Here is a 23,593-nt window from a genome sequence, read left to right as displayed (position 1 = left end):
GGTGCTTTAGAAAAACCATTTGCCATTTTATCACAAGACACTTTAAGACTTCTCCCTGAATCACTATCTGGCTGTCTTACGTTGCCATTTAAGTGTTTTTTACATGGTCATCGGCCATGCATCATTGTAGCCCCAGTGCCTGGGACGGTGAGGGGCATGCGAGCACTCAAGTATATATTGAATGAATGAAGATTTTGAGAGCCTAGGCAGAGAGAGGTGCCAGGGAGTATGAGTTACTAGCGGTCCCGATGTGAGGGCCTAGTGAGTGTTACTGGAAATGTAAAAATGAGATTTGAGGGGCATTCTAAAAGAAAATTTCACTGCATTGGATTTAGCAGCTAAGTTAGGTTTAGAGGTTTTGAGTCTAGTTGACTTGGAATGGAAATTCCAATGCCTTTGATGGAAGTAGCTTAAGTGATGACATGGTTTGCCATCCAAATTCTTGAGCATGAAAGAGTATGCTATGATTAATTCTGGGACAGCAGACATAAATTGGACTGTCCCTGGCAAACTTCCGGAAGTAGGTGGTTGGGCTGGGAGTTTTTTGGAAGGGGATTGGGAGAACAGTTTAACTCTGAAGCACACTGAGTTTTAGGGGTCAGTTGATAGCTGATGAGATACCGGCATGCAAATCCAAGTATGAGTGAAAGATGGTGAGTAGAAGCACCAACTTGAGAGAGGAGGTTCTAGTGGAACTAGGAGATAGAATCTGATCCCTGAGACAAACAGTTAAGAATCAGTCTAAGAGGTTAATCAGAATAAGAAGTTGATCAGTAAAACATGAAACTCGGAGAAAGGAATTTTTTGGAGTAGTTAATAGTATTAAGATCTCCAGAAAACTTTATTTTATGGCAGTTGAAATATGACTGGGGTAAGCCCTCTTGGTTTTGCATTTGTGTGTGAATGAGTTGCCCTAGCCTTACTTTTCTGACCAGCTCATAAACAGAATGCCAAACTAGACATCTTAGAACTCCAGAATATGTTGCATTGCCAACCATTTTTACTGAAAAGAAGGAAAATCATTTGGAAAGATGGCCGTATGTATTCCCTCCAGTTGTTCTGGCAAATTCTTTGTACTGAAGTTCTTTTCCACTAAACGGAAGGCTATCACTGCCAGGAGACACTTAAGGGATGTTAAGTAATGTTTCTTTTAGAGCAATTTACAAGTGTTGTGTTTTTCCCCTGGTACAAAAGACAGATCTAAGAAAAATGTCTAATGCAGCTGGGAAAGATTTTCATTCTTAGGAGGCTGCTTGATGTTTGGAAATGAACTTAAATGGAACAGAACATTTACATTAATAAATGTTCCTCTAATGTATCTGCTTCAACACTCCACAGTATCCATGTCATTCTGTATCTGTTAAGTGGCCAACCTAAAGGTTCAAAGCAAGCTATGTGTCTGTCTACTCATGTCAGTTATGGGCCTCAGTTTCCTGATTCATAAAAGGAAGAATGAAAGTAAGCTAATTTCTAAAGTCGCCTCCAGTTCCAAAATTATCATTTTAGAAGATAGTTCCATGAGAAAGAGGAGGACTTGTCCCCCTGGGTATATCTCTGCATGCCCCAGGTCAGGTTACTGCTATACATGTCCTTTGACTAACATTCAAATCAGGATGATCTGACTTACGTTAGGTTACTGGAACTTAACCTTGAAATCCATTCAACTTTGGGGTAATTGATTTTAAAAAGAGGTATAAAAGAAATTCTGGAAAAGGTGGAGTCTCCTTTGCATCTTTATTTTTTCTCTATAAATATTTTGCTTTATAAATTCTTTGTGGTGATTCATCAGTCCTGCAGGTGTGTTTTAGCTCTGTGTCTTTATAGAGATTATCAACTTCTCTCCTGCCATGTAGCCAATGATGTGTTTTCTTTCATTCTCCTAGCATATAAAGTGTTATTTCTCCCATATTAAAAAAAAATCCTCTTTCCACTTCTACCACCTTTTCTTCCTTCCCTGTACAACCCACATTTATATAGCTTACAAAGTGATCCCCCGATAAATCTAGTACCCACCTGACACCAGGTGTATTTTAAAGTAAGTCTTACGGCCCTGCCTAGTTAGCTCATTCATTGGTTAGACTAAGGTTGTTCCAATACACTAAGGTTGTTAATTTTATCCCAGATCAAAGCACAGACAAGAATCAACCAATGAATGTACGAGTGGAACAACAAATTGATGTTTCTCTCTTCCTCTCTCTAAATAAATTAAAAAAATAAATTCTAGACATTTTTCTTTCATAAATACTTAAGTATGCATTATCACCTCATAAGCTATTTGTTTTTACAATATTTATTGTTTATCTTCCTTCACTAGGATGGCAGGTCTATTAGAACATGGGTTTTTGTTTGTTTTGTTCTCTGCTGTATCCCTGTGGTCTAGACCAATTTGAGGCACAAAGCAGGTGCATAATAAATATATGTTGAATGAATATACAGTGAAGGAGCTGGAAGGAGAGGAGAAGAAACCATTTATTAATGAATGTCTTGTAGTAATGATTTTTTTAATATTCATATGGTGTTTCATGATTTATTAAGCATTTTTGCATATAATATCCTAAACCTTTTATTCATTAAAAATGAGTTACATGTGAGGTCATTAACTCATACTTCTCCTTCATCCACTATCAAATATTTATTGAGTACCTACTATGTATCAGGCACAGAACGCAGAATGGTTAACAAGACTAATAAGACACTTGCCTCCTGAGTTTCCTGTCATCCACGTGGGTGAAGGACTGTCAGGAATTCAAAGAAGCATCCTACCCACTCTACCGGCTCTTGTGAGAAAAGGTTTACAGAGACGAGAAAAAGTAACATTCTCAGATTTGAATGTGGTGAAGGAGAGACTACAAGGCAGTGAGGTCATTATTTATGAAACTAATTATCCAAACTATAACTCCCATTCAGAGAATCAAGGGATTAGAGAAAGGAATCACTTTTTAGGAGAAGGTATGGCAATTTCAACTAGAAATGTTGCTTGAGTCTATGAATGTTGGTTTGCTCCAGGACCAATGGATATGTAACTTTGAAATAAGATGTCAATTCAGATAGAAACCTAATTATATTAATAGTTTGCATTTATATTGGTTTCTTTCAGCTAGAATGTTTTATTTTTAGCATGACATTTTTGAGATTCATCCGTGTTGTTATCAGCAGTTTGTTCTTTTTATTTTTTTGCTGAATCGAATTACACTGGAGGGATATACCATATTTGGTTTATATAGTCATCAATTGGTGAACATTTTAATTGTTTCCACTTTTTGACTCTTGTTAGATATGGTTTTACCTGTGAAATATTTCAAATGTAAAAAAAAGTACAGTAGCATGCATTTATAGTGTTTTACTGTGTGCCAGACATTGTTCTAAGTGTTGGATGCAGTGGTGTATCTAGTACGTGTTGACACCTAGAGCAGGTCAATTACATAGTGGGTTTGTTTGGTTTGTTTTTTGGTAAAAAAGAACGGTGCTCAAGAGAGTAAGACAAGTCACAGACTGGAAGAAAATATTTGCAAAACACGTAATCTGATTAAAACAACAACAATAACAACAACAAACCTGTTATCCAAAATATACAAAGAATCATTAAAACTGAACAGTGAGAACACAACCTGATTGAAAAGTCAGGAAAAGCTCACAACAGAAACCTCACCAAAGGAGATAACACAGATGGACTAGGCATATGAGAAGATACTCAACATCATACGTCATTAAGGATCTGCAAATTAAAACTACACATAGTGGGATGGCTAAAATTAAACCTCGTCTTTATTCACTCTGAGGGAGTGAGTCATTTCACAGGACGAAAGTAAACCCCTTTACGACCAAGGTGTCTGTCTAAAGGGTGAGCGAAGCCTGGCTCCAGCAGGTACACACAATACCTTAGAAGAGGGGGCGTGGTGCCCTGAGCGTGGTGCGCATGCGTTACTGTAAAAGCAGGCCTGCCCCAGGCGCCTGATTAAAATATTTAAATGCAGCTGTTAGGGAATCCCACCATACATAACCTACTATATTCACTTTCATTTATGATAAATGCTCATGTTTTTATTAGTTTCTGAGAGACACAACTCCAAGACTCGTTTCAACTGAGCATGTATTCTGTCCTCATCGCATTGTAAGTCCTCAATAAAGTGTGCGACTTACAATGATGATGTGGTTTTTGCTAAAAGAAACAAAAGAAAACCCCAAACCAAATCGTTTCACCTCAAAGCGGCGCGACGGGCTGGTTGGGAGATGGGGGAATTGAGGTTTTTGTTTTTTTTATCCAGGCACTTCAGTAGTTGCCTATTTTCTTGGGGGTGGTGCCACATGTGGACCCGATGGACCCCGGCGAAACCGCCATTTTGGAGTCTTCTCTAAAGATCTCTTAACCGGCTTTTCGTGCAGCTGCCTCCGCTCCCCGCAGCCTGGCCGGGCAGGATGAATGTGATAGACCACGTGCGAGACATGGCGGCCGCGGGGCTGCACTCCAACGTGCGGCTCCTCAGCAGCTTGTTACTTACAATGAGTAATAACAACCCGTGAGTTGAGGCGGGGGAGCGGCCTGGGGCTGAGGAGAAAGCGGCGCCTGTTTGGGAACGGGGGCTGAGGGGGCTTGGGGACTAGCGGGAAGGAGCGACCGCGGGCCTCCGCTGAGGCTGCGGGGTCACTGAGGGCCTCGTCGCGCGGAGCCGACTTGGGAACACAAGTTGAGTTCACTGGGTCCCCGCGTCGTGCCCGGCGCTGGGATGAGCTCCCTGAGGGGAATGTGTCGAGCGGCGGCGGTGGCTTCGAGAAATGGAAGGCGAAGGCTCTGAGGACGACCCTGGCGAGGGTTCCCTGAAAGTTGGGAGCGCAGGGTTTCCCGAGGTACCTGTCACCAGGCTTAGCGACTGTCACTTCGCTGGGCCGACCCCTCTCTTCTCAGCCCCTTCCCGAAGAGCATGTTCTCCCTCAGCGCAGCTCAGAGGCCCAGCCTCCTGGTCCTGTACCTTTGTCTTACATCTGAGACGGATGTTTCCCCTTGAGTGTCGCAGGAGGATTCGCTCTCTCGCCTCGACAACCCCCCGAAAACCGCAGCCCCCTTGATGGGTGTGAGAGGCGCCTGTGTGAGGACTCGCAGGGGCCCCCGCTCTCGTTTTCAGGGCCGCCCGTTGTTGAGTCTTACGACGGACGCAGTGCAGGGCTTGTTCCCGTCTTCAGTGCCTGTCGCTCCCTCCTTAAGTTTCTCCATGGTGCTGAAATGAAAGTTCCTTCCCGTGGCCGAGGGGGCCAGACCTGTTTCTTCCCGGTTTAACCTCTCGGACTCTCCTCCACCGCCCTCCGGCCTCCCTGCCGCCGCCTCCTGGCCCTCCAAGGCGCCCACCTCGGTGTCGGCTCGGGGCTTCGGCGTTGGCTGCTCCGCTGCGAGTTCTCGCACCGGACCTGCCTCCCTAGGCAGGTTTCAACTCAGATGTCCCTTCTGGGGAACTCTTCCCTGCGCGTCAGAGTCGTTTCTTATGCTCACTGTTCTGTCCCTTCGCCCTGTTTTACATTCTGCATCACTTTAATTTTTAAAATGGAGATGTAATCGACTTGTAACAGTGCATTCGTTTCAGATGTACAGCGTCATGATTCAGTGTTTGTGAAAGTGATCCGCACAGGAAGTTTAGTTAACACCCATCCCTACACGTAGTTAGTGTTTTTTCTTCCGACGAGACCCTGGAAGGCCCGTGCTGTGCGGCTCTTGTACCGCTAATGCGGTCTGCCGAGCGCCTGGGGCAGCCGGCGCGCCCCCGGGACCGGACGGGCTGCCGGGCGCACGCAGCCTTCGGGAGGTGAAATACCCCGTCGGCGTTCGCGCACTGAGTAAGGGGAGGAGTCCTGATGTCTGGGTTTCGGTCCCTTCGGCTCCGAGTCTCCATCGTGACCCGCCGCAGCCCCCGCCTCTAAGTGGTGTCAGGACGGAATCCTCTGCTCAGGGCGGGCCCATCTGCCCGCGCCCCGCTCGTGGGGCCGAAAAGGACGGCCCCGGGGGCGCGTGCAGTGCAGCTGCTGCCGCGTTTCGCTTCCATCAGTCCGCTTTTGGACCTCGCTCCCCGAGACCCAGCATTTTGCCACCATCCACTTAGTGTTGACAGGGAGGAGCCCCGGCCTCTGTCAGCCTTCGGTGTTTGTTCCGGAGCCTTTCATTGGTTCTGAGTGCTTTGTCGCGGCCGTTTCCACCACTGGGAATCTGCACCAGTTAGTCATTATTATGGGTTCTTGAAGATGTTACAAGACAGTTAGAAGCAGTTTGATCCTCTGACTGGACTTCTTTTTAACTTTTTTAATGTTAAAGGTTTATTTAGGGGTTTTGTTTGTTTGTTTTAAGAGAGGGGAAGGGAAGGAGAAAGAGAGGGAGAGAAATACCAGTGTGTGGTTGCTCAGTCCACTGAACCGCACCAGCCAGGGCTGGGCTCCATACTAGGTTAAAATGGCACTTTCCTAGGTTCAGGAGGTGTTTAAATTCTGGCCTTTGGTATTTATATTTTAGAATTTCTTCCTGAATTGGCAATACAACACAGGGAAATAATTCAAACAGAGCAGAAAGGGTCTGCAGATAAGTGTCGCTGAGTCTCGAATCTCATCCCACCATTTCCCTTCTCCAGAGGCAAACAGCTATTAACAATTTCTCATGTATCATTGCAGATACACCTTTTAATTGCATGCATAAGTAGGCATGTGTTACAGTATATAAATATCTGAATGCTTTCTGAGTATAGTAACATTTTCTATCAAACCTTATTTCTCACTAAATTCATAGAATCTCAGAGTTGGAAGAGATCTTAACTATCTGGACTGTACCTTTCAATGTTTCAGTCCTTGAATTTCCTTTTCAACTTTATATCCTGTGTTTAAACTTCATCCTTTATTTAAAAAAATATTTTTGTTGAGATAAAATTAATTCACTCTTTTAAATAACACACTTCTATGGTTTTAAATATATACAGAGTTGTGCAACCATCACCATCGTCTTATTCCAATACATTTTATTACAGGGAGACGAAACCCCTTATTTGTTAGTAGTCACTCTGCAATCCCACTTTCCTCCGTCTCTGGCAACCACTAATCTAAAGAAATTAATTGTCTACAGAGTTCCTTGACTCTATTCTTTCATTTTTAGCAGCTATAGCTTTTACCTGTCAAAAACATGAAAGCTCTTTTCAACTTATGGAGGAGGAGTGGGAGAGGAGATTAAAAATACGTGTTTCCTATTAAAAATGGTAGACAGCTTCTAGATACTTACAGTACTTGTGAGCAATATTCAAGGTTAAAGAAAGTTTGGGAACATTGGTTTCCTTATACTGTTCTTAAACTGCTGAGATAATAGAAATTCTTCTAGTGCTAGTAAAGATTACTTTTATGTATAACATTAAAAAAAAAAAAACAACCTTTATCAAATAAGGCTAATCCTCTTATCCCAGTTGCTTATCCTATTCTATTCTGTTCCCATATTTCAGTACATTTCACTATTCCTATTTTCTTCAGTTATCTGGAGTGTTCAGTTCCCTACAAACCTCTTTTTGTTCAGTACTTTCCTAAAAAGGATTCAAGTGGTGAAGTTTCTTTTTCCAACTTTTCAACCCTTCTTTGGTAATACTGGTTAAGTCATTGTGATTGTTCTTTGTCTTACACTAAAAATTGATGTTAATATGAGGGAGCATGGATATCTGTCAAACTGTTAAGAAGTCTTGGGTTAAAGAAGGGGAAGAAAAGATATATTACATTTCTCTCCGTATACTTCAACAGACTTAGAGGTATCATTGCTTTTATAGTAAGTAAAGGACACACAGTAAAACAATAGTTTAAGGCAGTTTCCTAGGTGTGTTGACCATATTAGCATAGAGTATGATTCTTATGCCTCTAATTTTAGGAACTGGCACTTAAGGTACATTTACTTTTTTGTAAATTGTCATTATATAAGGTTTTGTGCTAGGCTCGGACACTGAGAGGGGACACTAAGGGCAGGCATGTGTTTTCCAGCATTTCAAAACAACTCATGTAGAGGATATCCTTTCTTTGTTTTCTAGTGAGTTATTCTCCCCATCTCAGAAGTACCAGCTTTTGGTGTATCACGCAGATTCTCTTTTTCATGACAAGGAATATCGGAATGCTGTGAGTAAGTATACCATGGCTTTACAGCAGAAGAAAGCCTTAAGTAAAACTTCAAAAGTGAGACCTTCAACTGGAAATTCTGCATCCACTCCACAAAGTCAGGTAATTGGAGAGAAGTGTGATGGGGGTAAGGGAGTGGAGAGGGGCGATGGGAGCAAGAGACTGAAAGAATTTACAAAACTGCTGATTAGATGAAGAAAGTGGTAAAATAAAATGTAATTTTAAAGAGGACTTGAATGGAGAAACAAAAGTGAAAAAAATCACTTAGGCGAAAGAAGGCATTGAACCAAACATTAAGGGCTAAAAGCAAAATTCACTTGGGATGAATCTAAAAATGGAATTAACTATAAATTATCTGGGTTGTAACCAAAGTCATGCATTATTCCTTTTATAAAAAAAGAGCTCAAAATCTAAAATGTTGTTATAACGCTAATGACAGTACAACTTTAAAATGTAACTCAAATGTTATGACTGTGAGTATCTAGGGAAATACATGGGAAATCCTGCCAGTTTTTGATAGTTGCTTAATAATTAGTTAAGTAAATGAAAGGGGGGAAATTATAATTTCACTATTTGACAGAGCCATCGCATTGCTAGAAATTAACTCTAATAGTAGTCTCAAAATATTTACAGGATATATAACAAAGGCTGCTTATTGCAGCTTTGTTTATAATAGTAAAAAACAAAGCAAAAGTGTTCATTAGTTAAAACTAGTTAAATTGTAGCCATAAGGTTGAATATGATGGAACTATTTTTTTTTTTTAAAGATTTATTTATTTACTTTTAATCAGAAGGGAAGGGAGGGAGAAAGAAAGGGAGAGAAACATCAGTGTGTGGTTGCCTCTCACGTGCCCCCTGCCGGGGACCTGGCCCACAGCCCAGGCATGTGCCCTGACTGGGAATCAAACCGGCGACCTTTTTTTTGCAGGCTGACTGGCACTCAGTCCACTGAGCCACACCAACCAGGGCATGATGGGACTCTTAAGTGAAAAATGAGATAGCACTGTATGTGCTGAACTGCCATACTCTAATAATTTGAAGAGGTGTTTTCATTCCCTTTTAGTCTCTGCCATCTGAAATTGAAGTGAAATACAAAATGGCTGAATGTCACACAATGCTAAAACAAGATAAAGATGCCATTGCTACACTGGATGGGATCCCTTCAAGACAAAGAACTCCCAAAGTACGTTGTTATATCATTTTCAATTCCCCATTCTGTCCACCCCTCTTCCTCCATGTTTTCTCTATGCTCTAGGGAATTCATCTGAACATTTTATTGCCTCTAATTTTCACTTTGCTCCCTTGTTAACGGAATTAGGGGTTCACAGAGGTAGAAGAGTGACCTTCTTGTGAGACCCTGAAAATTTAGCTGATGAAAGTAGTAGCTGGAGAATACTACACGTGCTTATGCTTGGGTTTTTCTTGCTGTAGAAAAGAATGGTTTGCAGTATACTTCCACATGGCAACAGTACTGTTTTAGAACCTCATTTTTTGCATTCTGTAGGTGTACACATTTGATAATGAGTGGTTTAATCCCTTCATTTTCGAAACCAAGTCTACAAGATCCCTTTGTACTTACTTGTATGTGGGATATGTATTTGTGTTTGATTTGGCAACATATTAGAGTGACCAGAACACCTCCAACTGAAATAAAAAGATCTGGTGCCTTGTCTGAGTTTTGGGCATACACGCTGTGGGTAGTGTCTACTTAGGCAAGTTACCAATCTGAACTTTATTTTTTTTTAAGTTCTATTCTGTAAGCAGTGTTATATTGGGCATCTTTGACTACAGTGGTTTGTTTTTCTTTTGTTTTGTTTTTAAGTCTAGTTTAGAAGAACAATGCAAATCCTTGCTCTTAGGATTGAATTCACACCAGTATTTAATATTTTACCTTGTACTCTCATGTGACCTATCTTTCTTCATTGAAAAACTGTTTTATCTTGTGCTTAACAGTGAGGAATTTTACCTGAAAGATGTCTGTGTTCATTCTCTTGCCCTTAAAAAAAAAAAGAAAAAAAAGGAACCTAAGCAGTTAGGACCTAGTATATTTAGTGTTTTTTCACCTAAGTGTTTCTGAGTTTTCAAAGTTAACCAGTCATACTTGATGAGAATGTGCTTAAGTATCTCTCAAATTAAGGGGTTTTTTTAATGATTTTCTGAGTTTTTAAAATTAAGCTATTTCCCCATATACTTTATGGTTGTGGCTGCTATTAAAAACATTTGGAAGCATATGATAGACTATGCTGTCTCATAATAAGCTTGAATGCTTATATACTAAATTGTGTCTGGTACCCTATAAAAGACTTATCCAAAGAATAATTTTTTGCATGTATGAAGAATATCTTCCTTTTGGAAGACGTTTTGATTATAAACTTTGAATTACACTTATTCATTCTTGTATTGGAAGTGCACTGTTATTTGCTCTTTAATGACTTGAAGGATTTTGGGAACAATGGGTAATGACAAAGCAGTCAGTTTTGTGGTATCCAGCACTTGGGTGTTTACTGCCCTTATTTAAGAGGGACAGGAGGAATCTGCATTTGTTAGGAGTACATGTCCTTCATTCTGTAGAGCTGTTGTAGTCAGGAGCAAACAGAGATATGTGCCTGAAGCATAAACCTATAATATTTACAGTTTTTCTTTCTTGTCTGTTAGGGAGTTAACTGGCTTCTCAGTCTGTGTAAAGGACAAGGAAGTGAGTCAGAATACGTCTAAATGAACGTCTGTTAATGTATGGTAAACACCGCCACACATTCCTTCACATGTTAAAGGAAAATTCCAGTGTGAGATTATTTTATCTTGGTAAATCTTCAACTATTAAGAGCAAGCATACCAACATACAATTTCTCACTCAGTTTTTAGAAAATTATGACTGCTTGTGTTTATAACTGGTTGAATGTGGCTTTGTGATATGCCCAAGAAAGTATTTGTTTTAAAAAGAATTGAATTTCTCACTAGGTGGTACTCAAAACTCATTCTTTTGTAGTGATAGGTAGTTTTAAAGGGAATTTTAATGTTTGTTGGTCACGATGTGTTAAGCAGTCAAGAAAAGTTCTTAAATTTAAACCTCATACTCTTTTTAAGTATTGACACTAATACTGGAGTTTTCCTTTAAGTGCCTTCTTTTGCATTTTCAACATAGCCTAAAATGGAAAAATCTGAGGCCAAATAAAAAATAGTTTTATTTCTGGTATTTCATTATTTCATTGTTTGAATCAGTGTGGACTGATGCCATCCTAGATTGTTTTATATACTCTTAAGTCCATAATTGGAACAGATGTTCTTCATCTTTAGAGACACTTTGGAGTAAACATCTGGTGTACAAAGCTACAGATAATTGAAGAGATTGGGATTAGCTTTTTTTCCCCCCTCTTGTGCCCTCATGTTGGCTGCTTCCTTAGGTTAATGATCTGGCAAACTCTGTGTTGTATTATGATCTGTTAATTTTAAATTGTAATACTGTGTTTTTCTCTTTGGACTTTTAAGATAATTTATACCTTCCCTGTAATGTATACAGTCTTTGGAAATTTTAGGTTTTCTCAAATTTTCCCTGTTGCATTTTTGGAAGGATTATTTTTATAGAGCTTTATGGAGTTACATATTTGATTTATGCTACTTAAATAGTGTGACTAATCTCTGGATTGTTGTACCTCTAAAGGTCAGTTAGAGTTTGATTTTTGTAGCCTAATTTGGATGAGTCAAATAGTACCTGTCGGTCAAAGCTGTAAGCATTAGAAAGGCTTGAGTCTGGCTGCTAGACTAATTGTCAGAGAGAAACCAAGTATTGAACTTTTGTATCATTTTCTTTTTGGGGAAAATTCATCTGATCTTTCCTAGCTAGCTACGTTAAGAATTCCTCACTTTCTATCCTTGATGTTAATTGCATTTAAAATATGTAAACTTGAGCACTTCTAGGGTAGTTCATCTTCTGCATTAAGACCAAGAAAGAATCAAGGTAATTAGAATTCTATAACATTTCTCAAATGATTGTTACTCCCATTTCCAGAGGCAGCATCACTGGTCCAGATACTATTGGACCTTTTGGTTGGGTAAGTGAAAGGAATTTGACTTTCCTTTTAGAAATGGGAGAATATAGAAAATACAAAGGTAGTAATTTTTTGTTTGGCTTGAAGAATGGAGTTGGCCTTTGTTTACATGGGGCTGTGGGTAGATTTTCTAGTACAAAGTAAAATAGTAGCTGGTAATAAAAATCAGGACTTATAAACTGATGGTGAAATATTTTCTTTGCAATATACACTTAATCTTAATTATCTTTTGTTTTTATTTATTACAGATAAATATGATGCTGGCAAACTTGTACAAGAAGGCTGGTCAGGAGCGCCCTTCAGTCACCAGCTACAAGGAAGTGCTGAGGCAGTGTCCATTAGCCCTCGATGCCATTCTAGGTACAGTCATTCTCCGCCTGTGTGTGTGGAGTGTTTACTCTCTGAGGTGGTAGTTCTCAATCTTGGCTGCACAGTAGAATACCTTTATTTTCTAAAAAGTTTCACATGTAGAGAGTGATTTAATAGATTACCATTACTATTGTCATGCATTTCACTGATGAATAAATATTGAATTGTTCCGTGATATCCATCTTGATTTGAATAGGGAAAGAATGGGTTATAGCCCATGGAAAGGATAACCTATTGCTACTTGATGAGCAATGCCATGTCTCACCTTCTTTCTTCTGCTTTCTGTTGGATTAGGTTTGCTGTCTCTATCTGTAAAAGGTGCAGAGGTGGCATCAATGACAATGAACGTGATCCAGACTGTGCCTAATTTGGATTGGCTCTCTGTGTGGATCAAAGCGTATGCTTTTGTGCATACTGGTGACAACTCTAGAGCAATCAATACCATCTGGTGAGAGCCAAAAATTAATTCAGTGTTCTTGAGGCCCTTTCCTTGTAAGGAGGTCTGGTGTATCTAAATTAGCAAAGCAGGAAAATTAAATGCTTATCTCTTGGTGTTGCAGCCAGCTGTCCCTGGGCTTTATAGTCTCTTATGCGCTGAATGGTCCCAAATGTAATAATCTCTGCTGAGCACCTGTTGAATGTAAACTTGGACCAAGTTTAGCTCTTGCAAAAGTAGTAACCCTTGTGAAGCAGACTGCTTTAGTGTGTCATGCTTAAACGTGGAAGACATCTTTTTGCACACCCCAGAAGCATAATTTATTGCAGCATCTGTTCTGGGTTGCATGTCTAGAATGGGATTTTCTTTCTAGTCAGGTCAAGTCCAAGAACAACAGGCTGGGGTTTGTGTTATGCAGTCATTTGGTTGAGTAGTAAGTAGCTGTCATTTGTGAATGACATTATTACATTTAACACCATAGAGTATGTGATTACTGAAAAACTGCAACCAGAAAGTTCTGTCTAGGTAACAAGAGATGTCTGCTTTATTCTGTATATTTACTGTCTTACCCTATATAACTTTTTTTAAAATCATAAGCTCAGAATAAGAAAGTCCAATGTATAGAGTTTTGTTTTGTTTTTTTTAATTTGTTGATTGATTTTAGGGAGAGAAAAAGAGAGAAAACCAATTTGTGTTCTACGTATTTATGCATTTATTAGTTGAATCTTGTATGTGTTTTGGCCGGGGATTAAACCCACAGCCTTGGTGTATTGGGATGACATTCTAACCAACTGAGCTACTAGGCCAGGACTACACAGTTGTTTTTTTAATGTTTTTTTCCTTATGAAAAATTTTATACATACACAAAAAAAGTAGTACCTATATGCCTGTTACCTATATGCCTATATAAACTAAGAGAATTTGTAACAGATTTTAAAGTTCAATGTTTAATATCTTAAAGTTCACTAGAGAAAAAGTCATTATTGCGAGATAACGTGGATCTACTGGGGAGCTTAGCAGATCTGTACTTCAGAGCTGGAGACAATAAAAACTCTGTCCTCAAATTTGAACAAGCACAGATGTTGGATCCTTATCTGATAAAAGGTAAGTAATTCCTGGGGCGGATCAGAGAAGATAGGGGAAAAAATGTAGGGTGATCTTCTGGTGTCATTTTTCATGGAAATAGTTTGTAAAATTTATTACAGTAGCCTTTTACCTTGTTGCAGCCCTGCCACATGTCTCTAACACTTGGGTGATTCCATTTGAGCAGTTGTTTTTCCTTCATTCAGGTGTCATTTCACCACAGTTCACTATTTAGCTTCTTTTCTTTAGGAAGGAGTCACAGTCTCTCCTTAGATTTGTAGATTTATGATGTGCCTGACTGAGAATTTGGATGGCCTCCCCAGAACCATGATGTCCTTTCAGGGGATATAGCTTTACTGTGTCCTTAGTATAGTTAAGAGGGAGTAAGCGAACAGATATTAAGAATGGGACAAGGTAATTAAAGGAAGTAATTAGGAGTGAACAACAAATAAAATCATTGATCCGAAATAAGATTGCAGCTGAAGAGGTAAGCCACGGGGCCTTCTATAGGATGGCTGTTGGGTGACTGGCAGTGAGTGAAGAGTGTGTGCTCAGGAATAGTAGTGGGAAGTAAGGTCAAATAGATGGGCTGAGGTTTGCTTGTAGAGGCCCAAAAAAGGCCGCCAGAATGACCTTCTTAGAGTAAAGTCTTGTAGGCATTGAAGCCATGAGAATGACAGAGCAGGGAGTAGAGGAATCAGATTCAGAAAGATGAATTTGTTTGCTCTAGGTCTCCCTCTTGCTCAGTGCTTCTTTCTCCTCTCCAAGCTACCTGTGCCCATGATGAAGACGGGGTTTTAGAATTACTAGTCTGTCCGTAGTCAGCTTGGAGTGGGAAGCTCAGACCAGAGTTGGGGTTGGCAGGGAGTGTTGCAGTATTCTTGGCATGAGAGGCATTTTCCTGGGAATCTGAAGGGGAGGCAAGGAATGGAGGGGAATGGTGGTACGAGATGGGTGACGGGAAGCATGGGCCCCTCTTTATACAACATGAGTAAGAATAAAGTGTGGGGAGATGATCTCACATGAAGTAGACTCCAGAACTAGATGCTTTTTCTGGAATAGGCTAACATTTTCCCAAGACTAACTGGCATATTCACTGTGTATTCCTGACTCTGCCTAGACCTTTTGGAAGAGAGAACTTACCTGATACCCTTTTTGGGCCTTTGGTTGTGGATTAGGATAGCTGCGTATCATACAACAGTGTGTAGGGACAAACAGTTTCTAACAGTTACAGGCTTTCATATTGTGAGGTAGGTCCTTCTACTCCTTTGCCTTTTTTAAAGTTTTGGATGTGTTTTGTATTTTTATAAGTCATTTTGTTGGAAACTGAATGCTGATGGAAGGAGTTCTTGATGACGGAAAGGGCTCAGACCCTGCAGGAGCTGGGGCCTCGGTGTGGGCTCTGAGGGTGGTGCTTCTCCTTCATGAAGGCCCCTGCTGCTTCGTTTAAAGTGCCCCTTCCTTTCTAGGAATGGACATATATGGCTACCTCCTGGCACGGGAAGGGCGGCTGGAGGATGTGGAGAATCTTGGCTGCCGCCTTTTCAATATTTCTGATCAGCATGCAGAACCCTGGGTGGTCTCTGGGTATGTTTATGCATTCCCTTTCCTCCCGAGTTTTCAAACTTTCTTTAGGAAATTTTGTGTTTTTTTCAATAGAAGATAGTTTGAAAACATAAGTTTAAGAGGTAATCAGACTTGGATTCAAACCATGGTTTTTGTCTTTGGACACATGATCTATCTCCCTGAATCTTTTTTTCTCCTTTGTAAAATGAGGATTATTCCCTTGTTTCATGGGGTGGGTGTTAACTGAGGTCATGAATGCATCATGCTTAGTGCTTACTCATGGAGGCCATCAGTGAACAGGCCAGGAATTGCTACTTTGTTACTGACCTGCCTTTATAAATTCTCAGAATATGTCTAATCTGATAATCTACCCAGATCATCAGGTTCTTTTCCGTAATTTTATCCTATATCAATATTTCCCCCTTATAAATACTTCATAGGTTGTTGTTTGTTGTTTTTTGTTGTTGTTGTTCTGTTTTTTCACTAATACTGGGTTGGCCAGAAAGTTCATTTGGTTTTTTCCTGTAAGATGGCTCTAGTAGCATCTAGTAGCTCTAGTCTACCTTCATTTGAAACAATTGTTAGATTGTATTGTGGCAGCTGTCTTATCAGTGTGTGTTTAAAAAAAAAACTTCTCAAAACTGGTGAATTTTTGTGTTGCCATTTTAATACTGAAGATGAAAGAAAACACGCAACATTTTGGGCATATTATGCTTTATTATTTCAAGAAAGGTAAAAACAACTGCAACGCAAAAAGAGATCTGTGCAGTGTATGGGGAAGGTTCTATGATTGAGCATGTTAGAGTGGTTTGCGAAGGATCGTGCTGGAGATTTCTCGCTGTACGATGCTCCACTTTTGGGTAGACCAGCTGAGCAAATTGATAGTGAGCAAATTGAGACTAATTGAGAACAATCAATGTTCTACCACGCAGGAGATAGCTGACACACTCAAAATATTCAAATCCATAAAGTTGGTGAAAATGAAAAATGTATCTTTTATTTTATGGAAAAAAATCATACAGGCTTTTTGGCCAACCCAGTATCTTAGGTTAAGAGTGGCTTGTAATGATTATATAGAGGGTCTTCTCTTTAAATTTTGGCTGAACTTTCTTTATACAGGCATACCTTAGAGATACTGTGGGTCCAATTCCAACCTCTGCAATAAAGGAAGTCATATTTTTATTGGTGGAGGATCTTGCCTTCAATTTGTAAATAACGCAACATCTTTGAAGAGCAGCAAAGCACAATAAAGCATGGTATGCCTGTAGACTTCTCTCAGATAACTTTTGGTTTTGTTCTCCAGGTGTCATAGCTTCTATAGCAAACGCTACTCTCGGGCCCTCTATTTAGGAGCCAAGGCCATTCAGTTGAACAGCAATAGTGTTCAAGCTTTGCTGCTTAAGGGAGCAGCACTCAGGAACATGGGCAGAGTCCAAGAAGCAATAATCCACTTTCGAGAGGCTATACGGCTTGCACCTTGTCGTTTAGACTGTTACGAAGGTAAGGTAAGAATTTTGGGTGACAGTGTTAATCTGTAGGTGTGACCACAGCACTCAGACCGGAGGCTTTGTTAGGCTGGCAGTTACCACACATTGTTGTACATTTAGAGTCCACTGGGGGCACTTCTGAAAGTCTGATACCAGCTCACTCCAGTACCATTTGAATCAGAATACTTGGGGATGGGAGAGAGGCCTCAGCATTTTCTGAAGATCCCAGATAATGCTAATGTTCAGGCGAGTTTGGAAATCACTATTTTAGGCATTTTAAATTACTTGAGACTTTTTGCTCCATACTTTCAGAATTCATTCTCTCTCTCTCTCTCTCTCTCTCTCTCTCTCTCGTTTTTTTTGTTTGTTTTGTTTTTTTGTAAGTAGTTAAGGTCTTTTTTGTTGGGTTTTTTTTTTTGTTTTTTTTTTGGTTTCTCAAATGTGGCAAACTCCCATGTGAATCTGTCTGTGCTAGCACTGAGCTGAATCACTTGGTTATTTTTTATGACTTTTTTCTTTTTCATAGTTGTCTTACCATGGGCCAGAAATACTACTTAAAGAGTAACTCCATGTTCATATGATGGTGCTGGTTGTGGGAACTGGTTGGTTCATTGTGACCTCCAGAGTGGGCACGATCAGGGTCAAACTGTGCTATGTACTATTTTAAATTCATGTGAACTGACCCTAGAAGTTCAAAGGAGCTGTGCCAGCCTCGGCAATATTTGGTGACTCAGTCACAGACTTTAAAATAGAGCTTACAAGATGCGATTCCTCCAAAGCTTATTTTTTTATAAGAATTTAAAAATAAACTCAAGAGTCTAGGAGTGATTTGCTGTTAACAGGAAGATGAGTTCAAATTTGAAAAATAAAATATGGAAGTTGGTGTGAAGGACAAGTCCACTTAGGTAGCTAGAGAGCTATGCCTATTGTGGATTTGTTCTTAAAGAAACCCCAGCAAACCTAGCTTTTGCTTTCAGATAAAAATTCTTAATCCTGAAACTTTTACTTCTCTACCTCTCAGCTGCTTTTATTGTGCTAATTACTTGGTGCTGCAGGCCTGGTTTACTAGAACCCAGGAATGCAGTTGAATAGCTCCACCATCACAGTGTCTGGACAGAAGCTGGTTGAGTTCTTGGGGGCAAAGGCTGTTCCCCAGCGAGCTGGCCAGTGAGGCTTCACAGGCTGCCTTCACTCAAGCCACCCTTTGGAGATTGGATCCGGGTGACTCTGGTTATGCCCTGTGGTGCTTCTTGCAACCTCCAGGCCAGCGTCCCTTACTGGAGGTGGCCCTGGAGTACTGAAGTGCATTCTTTCCATTTCCTTTGGACGTTCCAGTGAAGCTGTAGCAAGGAAGTATAATTCTCAGTTAGTTGCAAACAACCATATTCTGACTCCAGCACATTACCCTCAAGAGTTAGGTAATTTCTGGTTAAGTAACTGTAGTGTGTGGTGGAATGTGCACAAATGTTACAAAGGCTCCTAGGGTGGAGGAGTGAACAGAGACAATCTGCCAGGGACCGTGTGGGTTTCGGGTTTAAGCTATTTTTCTGTTTTGATGAGTGCTTTGTGCCAAGAAGTACTTCCTCTGTTCTCCTCGACTTTTTGGCATGAGAAGTTAAGAGTTGTCTCAGTTGTCTCTACTTAAAGTGTCTCCATAGGGCACCCGTCTTGCTGTTGGTATGAAAAGAGGCAGGAGCTGCCACTCTCACTATATTTGGTCCATCTGATGAGTGCTTTCCATCTAGTTTAGGGAAGCCCTTAGCAGATGCTTTTGGGGATGCTTTTGGAGATAACCTTATGTTTCAAATGAAAAAGTTTTCCTTCCTCCTTGGGTTGTTCTCAGGGGCCTTTAGTGTGTAGAACTGGACATCTACTTTAGACTGTAGGAGCTTAAACCTAGGACTGAAAGTGACAGAACTCAGCTGGAAATTAACAGCTTGTTAAGAGGAACCTTGGGTTTTGTTGGAAACATCTGTCACTATTTCAGCTAACAGTGAGTGTCACATTTGTTCCTCCAGCATTCAGCTGGGCTGTCTGCACACTTCTGTTTATTTAGGCGTGTTTGTTCCTTCACTAATTGAAGGTAGCTTTGCAGTGCAGGCTTTTCCCATTTCTGTCAAATGCTCTAGTGAAGAGCACTTTTTAGTTATTCCATCAACATACCCTCCAGTGTAATCTCACCACCAAAGTTTTCCCCTGGCCTATCCCTTGTCTGAAACTTTGAAGGTCTGTAATTTGGAAAACTGTCCGAGTGGAAGCCTGGCTTGGAATGGTAATGCGGTTGATCTTTCTGCATTTTATTTCAGGTCTCATTGAATGTTACTTAGCCTCCAACAGTATTCGTGAAGCGATGGTAATGGCTAACAACGTTTACAAAACTCTAGGAGCAAATGCACAGACCCTTACCCTTTTAGCCACCGTTTGTCTCGAAGACCCAGTAACACAGGAAAAAGCCAAAACTTTATTAGATAAAGCCCTCAACCAAAGGCCGGATTACATTAAGGCTGTGGTGAAAAAAGCAGAACTACTTAGTAAGTGTGTTTTATTTACTTCCTTGTTCATTGTTAATTTCATAAAACCTGATCTCAAATGGCTTCCCCAGTCCAGCTGGTTACAGGTGATCAGACACGTGTGTTCCTTTTGAGGTAGGTCTGAGTCCAGGTGGATTGGTTTAGCACAACCAAATGTGGCTTAGACCTGCTTGGATTGACAGTGACTGACTGTTGTGGGCTACACTTGGTTGGTACTTGTTCAGCTCATTTTGATCTGGTTGGACTGAATATAACTGGTTTTTACCCATCTGGATTCTGTTATGATTTCCCTTTTACCCTTGGTTGTTGGGGTTTTTTTTGTTTTTTGGGTTTTTGTTTGGTTTTTTCAACTTACGATGAATTCCTAGGTTTGGGCTAGGTTGGCAAATAAAATGCATGCTGGCTTTTTATTTGAACTTAGGTTAATAGTACCTTTAAAAAAACCAGAACCCAAACTGTAGATTTTCTAATGGAATAGGAATCCAGATGAGCTTGTTCTCACTTCCTGCCACACCACTGATCTCGTGACAACGTCTACAAATAGATTATTGGATTGTGATTGGATTGTGGTTCTATGTATAAGACTTGAGATGGGAAAATGTTTTCAAAAAGTTGTGAAGTTGGAAAATGAGGGTCCTTTTTTTCTTTTTCCCAGGCAGAGAACAGAAATATGAAGATGGAATTGCTTTGTTGAGGAATGCACTAGCTAATCAGAGTGACTGTGTCCTGCATCGGATCCTAGGAGACTTCCTTGTAGCTGTCAATGAGTATCAGGAAGCAATGGACCAGTATAGTATAGCACTAAGGTAGGCACTTAGCTTCCCTGGGGGGAAGGTCAATGAGGGGTAGAGAAGGCAGGGAACTATGTCACAGGAAGCCCGGAAACACACACACACACACACACACACACACACACACACACACACACAGTGCATACGGTTGAAAACTAATAATAGTAATGCTAGAAGAGTAATATGTGAATTCATGACTTCTAAAATTTTTTTCTTAAGTATATTAACATTAAAGAACCATTCCACTCATAACCAGCTGACAGCACTATAACATCTGCTTTCATTTGTGCAGCTCATCTTCCTGGCCTTCACCACACATATACGTATTTTTATAGGGTTATATGTAGTATATATTTTATATTCTGCTTTTTCAAATCAAAGTATTGTAAATATTTTCCCATATTTCTACCTACTGTAATAGTTAAGGACTTAAGCTCTGAAGTTTGGATAATACCTTCACCACCTGTTATCTTGGACGAGTTACTAACAAATTTCCTTGTCTATATCTATCTACCTTATAAGGTATTAAGTGATTAAATGGGGATTAAATGATTATTCCATGTAAAGCTCTTAGCACTGTGCCTGGTACCTAGTAAATACTAAATAAATAGTGGTATTCTTACTGCTTAGTACAGAAGTGGTTTCTTTGAGGGTTGTCTGTGTGTCTGTAAGGTCCTGGTGAAGGCCTGTCTTTAATGGAGTCTGATCACATCCATTTACCTGTTTAGCAGCTGAGCCCCACTCCTGTGCCTGGCCTCTCAGCAGCCACTAGGGATGCTGCAGTTCCAGTTGCTCTCGATCTCAGGTGTGCACACTGATGGATACCATGTGCTAAGTGCTTTTATAGCAGCCTCTAGAAGGCAAGGTGGGAGCGCAGAGGGTGGGGAGCCCTGGGTGTGAGTGAGAGCTGTATGGAAGGTTTCAGAGAAGAGGAGAGGACACAAATCAGTCTACAGTTACGTAAGTAGGAACAGGGTTCCCACGTGGGTTTTGTCTGCTTTTTGGAAGCCCAGAAGCAAGTGAGAAAATAAAATGCTGGACTTTCATTAGAGGTGGGATTTGATAGAGATTGGACACCGGCTGGCCTGGGATGGTCCCAAAGAAAAGAGGAAAGGTTGCTTAGGAGCCAAGTAAATAAATGTTCTTCAGCTTTTGAACTTTGGGGGCTTTTGCACGTGTGATGGTTCTTAGCTGTTATACTTGAATGTTCAGGTAGGGGTTGCTTTGGGTCCTGGGGTCTAACCCAGGAGTTGACAAACGTGTTCCATGGTAAGCATGATTTTGGTTAACTACTGAAATGGTGATATATTTGTTTATATCATAAGAATGTGGAACAGTTTTACTCACAGAAGACTAAGTATTTTTTTGTAACCCTGTAGCTTAAAAAACCCACTACTGTTAGGAAATTACATTTGAATCATTTGAATTTCTCTGTTAATGGTTGTTTACTACTTTTGTGTTACCTGGTAGCTTTCTCTAGCATAATGCTAGGGGAGATGTATGAAAAAGTTTAAGAAATACGCGAAGAACACCTCAAATTGAGAAGTCTAAAAATTAGGACAAGACGCCTTTTTTCACTTCTAGCGATGGACTCCCTCGATCCCGCCTGTGGAACTGGAGTTGTTCGGAGAGGCCAGGCATTAGCCGCGTCCCTGCAAGTGGGTGGTCATTCCGCTGCCGTGCCAGGGGGATGACGCGTCAGCCAGCCAGAAGCAAGGCAGAGATTCAGGCCTCTCCTTTGTTTTGTTGTCCCCTAGTTTGGACCCCAATGACCAGAAGTCTCTAGAGGGGATGCAGAAGATGGAGAAGGAGGAGAGTCCCACGGATGCCACTCAGGAGGAGGATGTGGACGACATGGAAGGGAGTGGGGAAGAAGGGGACCTGGAGGGCAGCGACAGTGAGGCGGCCCAGTGGGCTGACCAGGAGCAGTGGTTCGGCATGCAGTGAGGCAGGCGGCAGCTCGAGGCCACACTGGCCTGCCCTGCCCCGAGCGCTTCCGTGGACTGAAAGAACCGTAGGAGACCGCGCTCTGGGAGGACAATGACTCAGCATGTGATTGCAGCAGGGGTTTTTGCCCCTGGCTCCATATTCCTAGCAGTGACTTCATTTTTTAAAACTGAGCCTGACCAACCTTCCATGTATCCCCCCTCCTCCCCTGCTCCAGCCAGGGAGGACCGAGCCCTCTGGGAGGCCCACCATGGTGCTGGGACTTCTGGGGCAGAGTGCTTTTTATATAACTAATTTCTAAACCTGAACTTGAGGAATAGACAGTGTTTTGTCTGTGTTGTGGATGGGTCACCCAGGGCCAGAGTGTCATCTCCTGAGTCAGACAGCAGCATGGGTTGGCCCTTTCAGAGAGGGTTTCATGTCCCAGAAATCATCATCCTGGGCTGTCTGAACTTCCCCAGTAACCTTGCTTCCTTCTGCAATGTTAGTAATGCCTTAAGCTGACAGTTGCTATTTTGCAGAACAATTTTCCTATTTGCTAATCTGGTAACTTGCCTGTGAGCCTGGGCCGGATCTGAGAAAGGTGTGACCTAGAGCATGAAAAGAGATACACCTGGGTTAATTAACTAATAAAACTGTTTTTTGTACAGTAATGGTGTTGGGTTGATCAGAATGGGAGCCCTTTATAGAATTTCCCCCCCCCACACACACAATGCATTGATTCAACCCCAGCATTAATTGCCATAAATAGACTCCCTTTCTTCCCAGAGTGTTGGAAGCAAGTAGGGTTGGGAACCGGAGGTACCATTGAGCTGGTCCATCCATTTGCATTTTTTGATTGGTAAATGCCCCGGGGGATAGCCCTTGGCCAGATTTTAGACTGTTTCCGTCCGGCTGGTGGGAGCTCTGAGGTCATTGTCTGGTTTCGGCATCTGTCAGGTAGTAGGGTCTCGTTCCCTGGGTTTAGATCCTGTTGTGCTCGCCCCCTTGTTTAACAAGTGACGCCTTTGACAATGTAGTTACCCAGAAAGTGAAGTGCAGGTGGGGGGTGGCACAACTTGCCCCAAATTCCTGTTAAAACAAAATTAGTCAAAAGTGGTACAAAATGTGATTTTTGATGTAAATGGAAAGTTTTAAAGTGTAAAAACAGTGGAAATGTATAGTAGTTTAGGAGCTCGGAACATCTGGTAACTGCAATTTTAAATGGACAAAAAGTTACTGTTAA

General features: G+C 41.1%; 1 protein-coding gene across 1 annotated transcript; it reads left to right on the top strand.

Moving 5' to 3' along the window:
* Window positions 1–4,334: 4,334 nt before the first annotated feature.
* ANAPC7 (anaphase promoting complex subunit 7) lies at window positions 4,335–23,589 on the top strand. The gene is made up of 11 exons (XM_054594108.1): window positions 4,335–4,517; window positions 8,028–8,214; window positions 9,176–9,295; window positions 12,407–12,518; window positions 12,822–12,975; window positions 13,925–14,067; window positions 15,516–15,633; window positions 16,916–17,112; window positions 19,406–19,630; window positions 20,286–20,436; window positions 22,179–23,589. Exons 1-11 carry the CDS (start codon window positions 4,417–4,419, stop codon window positions 22,366–22,368), a joined length of 1,698 nt encoding a protein of 565 aa, XP_054450083.1. The 5' UTR covers window positions 4,335–4,416; the 3' UTR covers window positions 22,369–23,589.
* The last annotated feature ends 4 nt before the right edge of the window (window positions 23,590–23,593 follow it).

This window comes from Pteronotus mesoamericanus, unplaced genomic scaffold (genome assembly GCF_021234165.1).
Source record: "Pteronotus mesoamericanus isolate MK-2021 breed Mesoamerican mustached bat unplaced genomic scaffold, CSHL_Meso_final scaffold_507, whole genome shotgun sequence".
Lineage (NCBI taxonomy): Eukaryota > Metazoa > Chordata > Mammalia > Chiroptera > Mormoopidae > Pteronotus > Pteronotus mesoamericanus.
Note: the sequence above shows the minus strand (reverse complement) of the source record. Positions and strands in the feature narration are given on the sequence as shown.

Coding starts and splice junctions, on each gene's coding strand:
- ANAPC7 (XM_054594108.1), top strand. CDS start 4,417: ATGAATGTGATAGACCACGTGCGAGACATGGCGGCCGCGGGGCTGCAC. Junction 4,518..8,027: donor ACAATGAGTAATAACAACCC/GTGAGTTGAGGC, acceptor TTTGTTTTCTAG/TGAGTTATTCTCCCCATCTC. Junction 8,215..9,175: donor CATCCACTCCACAAAGTCAG/GTAATTGGAGAG, acceptor ATTCCCTTTTAG/TCTCTGCCATCTGAAATTGA.